Raw genomic sequence first — 5,317 nt, forward strand, 5'->3', positions numbered from 1 at the left:
TATTTTGCACGCCACTAAATTTATTTTGTTTGAAATTAAATGAAATTCTCTTTTTTCCTCAAAACTTTGCCCAACATCAAAAGAATCATACATAGGTTTTATTTTCCATTTTAACATTTTATTTATTAGATAGGTAAATAAAATTAAAAATCAATTCAATAGTACAGAATTTTTGAAAGTCTACTATTTGTTGGGTATTTTGCAAGACCCAGAAGATACAAATATAGATATGTTATACTCCTTGCCATGAAGCAAGTGCAATAGAAAAAGTAAGCACAGGTGGAAGGAATAAGTTACTCTATGAAGAAGTGAGGTAAGATTTTCCTGGCTGAAGGACAAACAAATCTGTAGGAGGACAGGGTGAAAGGGAACTAAGCCAACAGCAAGAGCAAAGGCACTAAGTGTGAAAGGCACAAGGTATTTGGGGAAGCACAGGTATGGGGTGAGGGTCAAGTGGTAAAAGTAAAGGCTAGAAGGCGGCAGGGTCAGAGCCTATCATATCATATGGTTTGTTCGATGGGGATGAAGCACCAGCAAAAGCTTTTCCATCAGCAAAAACACATGATTAGACCTGCACTTTGAAAAGATTACTGTGGCTGCACAGAAGAGACTATCTGTGTCGAAGGTTAGTTACAGGCTGGAAAACCAGTTCAGATGAGACGGAGGAGCAAGGATGGAAGCCTAAACTAAAGCAGTGGAAATGAGAATGTAGAGGAGGAAAGGTTCAAGAGATTCTGCAGTAAGACTCACCAGACTTCATGATTGATTAAAGGTATGGTGGTGGACAAGGGAGGGAGAGGAAGGGCAAGGAAGGAGCAGGGGGGAATTCAGAGTTACTTGACAATTTTTGACATAGGAGGAAAATTTGCATACTTGACAATGTCTGACTGAATTAAGGATTAAAGGGACACAAGGGGAGAGGAGATGGTGACATCCTCTCTTCAAACAAACTTTACTTAGGCTCCTCTGAGCCCTGTTTTCACTAGGCAGCAGCCTTGGGCCACTGTCTTAGGCCTACTGAGTCCAGTTTTAGCAAAAATCCTGCTGAATCAGTTTAAAGAGAATCTCTCATCCTTGATAACTGCCCCATCTGCCTTCAACAAGAATCTTAGTTTAACAAGAATGTCTCCAGCCCTTGATGTCACCTCTTAGTAATTTTCTGTGTACTGACCACTGCTTGTTGGCTATAAATACCAACTCTTTTCTGTATTAGAACTTGAGATGAATCTCTCTCCCATATGGCAATAGTGTTGACACCTATTGCAATAATTGTGAATAGTCTTCCTTGCATTTTAACAAGTGTCAGAATAATTTTTCTTTAACAATGGGGAAAGATATCAGTCAAGAACTGTAAGGCTTAATTTGTGCATTTTTTTAAAACTATATTGTAGCTAAATAATATGTCTGGCTTATGTACTGTTGGGGCTTACCAGGCATTATGATGTACACAACCCAGCCCCCTTGTCCCAAGAGTCTAGCAAGCTGGCTTCCCCTCAAATTTTTTTAAAAATATAATACCGTCTAGCCACCCAGTACGTTTGGCAGCTCATACAATTCCTTTCCTTAAGGACTTCGCAATAATCTTACAGGGGCTAAAGCGCTGACACCCAGGAAAAGAAGGCATGAGAGTCTAATAGTAGTCTTAGTAACATTTTGAGGTTGAGAACTAGTTAAGACTACGGTTCTATTTTCCTGAGCTCAACTTCAGGGCAGGGTCATTTCAACAGAGTAAGAACAGTTGCAATTACCCAAATTCGCAACTGTAGCATGAAAGCTTCCACTGACAACGTGTAAAGAATAGGCTTTTTTAAAAAATGGACACGGAAATATGAAAATAATCTAACTGCCATGTAGCCCAAAACATTTTTTCTGTTAACTTTTGAAAAACGTGAAAACTAGTCTTAACTCACAGCAAAACACGCAGTGGGCCGGACTTGCCCTGAGGGGAACCTGCCAACCTGGTAAAGATAAAAATGTCAGAATCCGAAAAAGATGGGTTAAGTGTGGGACCATTTGTGGGGCAGTGCATGCTGACTTCCAATACGGTAATAAACGTGAAGGCGCTTCTGAGTGACATTTAATGTGGATGGCCATGCCCGGGGAGGGATATAGAGAAGGCGTCACCAAGAACGGTGACAGCCCTGCGGGAGGGCCGGCGGTCCCGTTCACCGCCCTCTAGGCGGCTGATACCGCAGCTCGGGCTCCGAGGGCGGGACAGGGGGCGCCCCCTTCGGGGACGTGGAGATGGAGGCTTCTCTCTGCTGAAAGGGAATGGACGCCCGCAAACGAGCAAGCCTGGACTCCGCTCCCACGTCCGGCCACCGGACAAAAACAAACTCCCTCCGCCCAGTCACTCTAGAAAGGACATAAACGCAGGACCCACCCCTCTAGCAAGCCACGCCTCTCTGCACGCCCGCACGCGTGTGCACGCACGCACGTCCCCCGCGGGCCTCCCGCCTCGCGCTCCGTCGGGCTCTAGTGCGCATGCCCCGGGGAGACGGCCGAGTGGCGATTGACTGGGAGACAGAGGACAGAGAGCGGTGGAGGAACCCTATCCCTGCCGGCGGGTAGACTCGAACGATCCGTGCGTCACTTCCGCTGGGAGAGGGGCGGGGCTGAGGGGGCGGCACCCTGGCTGCTGCGCCTGTATTTGTGTTGGAAGCTCAGCTGATGCTGGCTGGCCGGAGTGGACGTCAATGCCGGGAAGAATCGAGTCGCCGCTACCACCCGAATTATCGGGCCTGCATCCCGGTAAGTGGCCGCGAGACGATACGGGTGGGACGACAGGAGACAGGCTGATCGCTCCGGACACTTGTCCGGCCCTCCAGGTCTTCCTATCTGTCTTCTGAGAGCGCGTCCAGAGTAGGAGGAGGGGAGACGCAGGGCTTGGGGAGGTCCCGGGACGACGGCCGCAGAAGGAGGCCGAGCCCTGAAAGGAGCCGGCGGGTGCTGAGCTGATGGGTGCGCGGCCCCCGCCGCCCCCGCCGGTTTGGCTGCCTCAGAAGCGTAAGCTGTTTTGGTTTCTCCGGTCCCGCCCTGCTCCTCCGGTCCCATCTCCTTGACTCCCAGCCCAGTTTCCCAGAGTCCGTCTGCTTTCCCCTGGACTGTAGTGTTCTGCAGTTAACTGATGACTTTCAAAACGGTCTTCCTATTCTACATGATTCTTGCCTGTCTGATGATTCTACTGCTGGGTTTTTTCTTTCTTTCTTTCTTTCTTTCTTAAATCTGTGATTTCTTTTTAATCCCATCCGCGTTTTATTCTGTGCCTGACTGCTGTTGCTTAAATGGATTCAGGTGTGTGCTTTTTGCAAGCTGAAGATGTATGAATCATTGTGTTGCAGTGCTTCCTATCCGTGTGTCATTTGTGTCATTATGCTAGGAGGAACCTGGTTTCCAAGCCCAATACAGTGATCACTTTAAAGAAAAGTGGTGACACCTAGAAAAAATTTATAAGTGTGACATAGGAGCTATCACATAATTACGTTTAAAGTACTGTTTCTATTTCCAATAGCAATTGTATCCTGATTCGGCAGTCCTAATTGTTGAGATTTCAAAAATACAAAAGTATAGTTCAGTCTTAAGAAAATGCTGTTTAACGGTGACATATTAAAAATTTTTAAATCAAAGATGTTTTAAAAGTTATTACTGTGATCTGAGAGCTTAAGTCTTCTTTGAGGCAGTTGTGTCAAGCTTGTTGTAGCTATTTTGGTAAATTGCTTATGCAAATCAGTTGTACTTTTAGTATAAGAACATGTTATTTTGTAATTTGTATTAATCAAACCTTTTCTTAAGTGTTGATCTTTACTGTGTCAAATCTAAATTAAAATCTTGCAGGTAAGTCCTTTTAATGAGTGATCAGTTCACTATTTATATATTCACTTGTTTCACATACAAAGTTGATACAAGAACAGCGTGTACTTTGAGTTGTTTTTTCCCCCGAGTCAAGACAGGAATTGTGCTGAAACCGCCTGTTACTTCACTTGTGGAACATACATTTGTAAAAGGTCAGAGTTAGAACTCTTAGCCTTACATACCTTCCTGTCCTGTCATGTCTCAGTCCTAATATTTGTCTCACGTTCTCCTGGCCCTCCAGTATTTTATTCTGTTCAATATCTATTATTTTAAAAAACTTGCTCCTGTATTGATTTCCATAATTTGGGGGGGGTATCTTTTCTCGTATGCTCTTTTGTTTCCTTGCTAGTCTTCCCCCCCCCCAACTTTCTGGGTGGCACTTAATGCTGTACTCACATTGTTCTCTCTAAACCAGTGTTTTCATATTTGAAATTCAAGACATACTTTAATAGGTCTGTGAATATCCTGAAATGCCAAGAAAACTGTAGTGTGTATTTGCAGGTAACCATTTTTCCAGGAAGAAAGAGGTTTTATCAGCTTCTCTGATCCCCAAATTCTCTTGTATTATTACAGTAAACTGTCTTTTAGTAGATCCATTCAATCTTATGGTTTCAGCTGCCACTGTGCTCATAGCTCCACACATAAATCCACAGTCTGTGTACATTTCCCTTTGAATTTCCTTGTTTCTCACCCTGTAAATTCAAAAAATTTTCATTTTTCTCTCAAATTGGCCCCTTCCCAGTTTTCTCATATTCACAAATGGCATTCTCCATATGCCTCTGAATACCACATTCTTGGCTGTCACCAAGTTTTGTATTTTATTGTTTTATTTTCCCTACTTTGAAAATGATCAAGAAACCCCCTTCTCCATTGTAATACTGTTGCTTGAATTCAGAATCTTGTCACCTTTTTGACTGCATTATTGCAATAATCAAGTGACATCCATTGTAAATCCCTTCTTTCCCACCTCAGCTGGGACTCCATCTAACAATTCCCTTAATCCCTCTAGTTAAAACTCTATTCCTTTCTTTAGTGGTTGGTCCAAGCCTCTCTGTTTTATTTATACCTCTATTGTGTTTACTATTCTTCCTTGCTCTTTTCTCAGTTGATGCTAGCACCTCTCACTTGATTATTCTTCCTATCTTTTTGCAATATAACTTTTGTTCTGACTGAATTTACTCTCAAAACACTTATCTTGCAACAGTTAAGATAAGCTTGTTGATTTTGTTGATCATTTCATTTTTCATAATTGTTGTCTGGTAGTTGTGGTTTCTGAGAGCGGTGTATTAAAAGTTTCTCCTTATAAAAGGTCACAAAAGTGGCTGGACTTAGTGGCTCATGCCTGTAATCCCAGCACTTTGGGGAGGCCAAGGTGGGAAGATCACTTGAGTCCAGGAGTTCGAGACCAGCCTGGGCAACAAAGCAAAGCAAGATCCTCTCTCTCTCTCTCTCTCTCTCTCTCTCT

General features: G+C 43.7%; 1 protein-coding gene across 6 annotated transcripts in view; it reads left to right on the top strand.

Moving 5' to 3' along the window:
* The first annotated feature begins 669 nt into the window (after nucleotides 1–669).
* Nucleotides 670–5,317, top strand: part of PNPLA8 (patatin like phospholipase domain containing 8) — a 55,881-nt gene continuing 51,233 nt past the window's right edge. For 4 of the 6 annotated variants that reach the window (XM_021719258.1, XM_008071478.2, XM_021719260.1 and 1 more), the window contains exon 1: nucleotides 2,468–2,751. Coding sequence is in view for 1 of the 6 variants with exons in the window: in XM_021719257.1 (XP_021574932.1) it covers nucleotides 2,697–2,751 (55 nt within the window). In the remaining 5 variants the exon portion in view is untranslated. Of the gene's footprint in view, nucleotides 773–2,467; nucleotides 2,752–5,317 lie in introns of those variants that run through there. The other 2 variants (XM_021719261.1, XM_021719257.1) reach the window with 2 other exon arrangements.

The sequence above is a fragment of the Carlito syrichta genome, unplaced genomic scaffold, assembly GCF_000164805.1.
Source record: "Carlito syrichta isolate Samal-C Ts95f unplaced genomic scaffold, Tarsius_syrichta-2.0.1 Scaffold314339, whole genome shotgun sequence".
In the NCBI taxonomy this organism is placed as follows: Eukaryota; Metazoa; Chordata; class Mammalia; order Primates; family Tarsiidae; genus Carlito; species Carlito syrichta.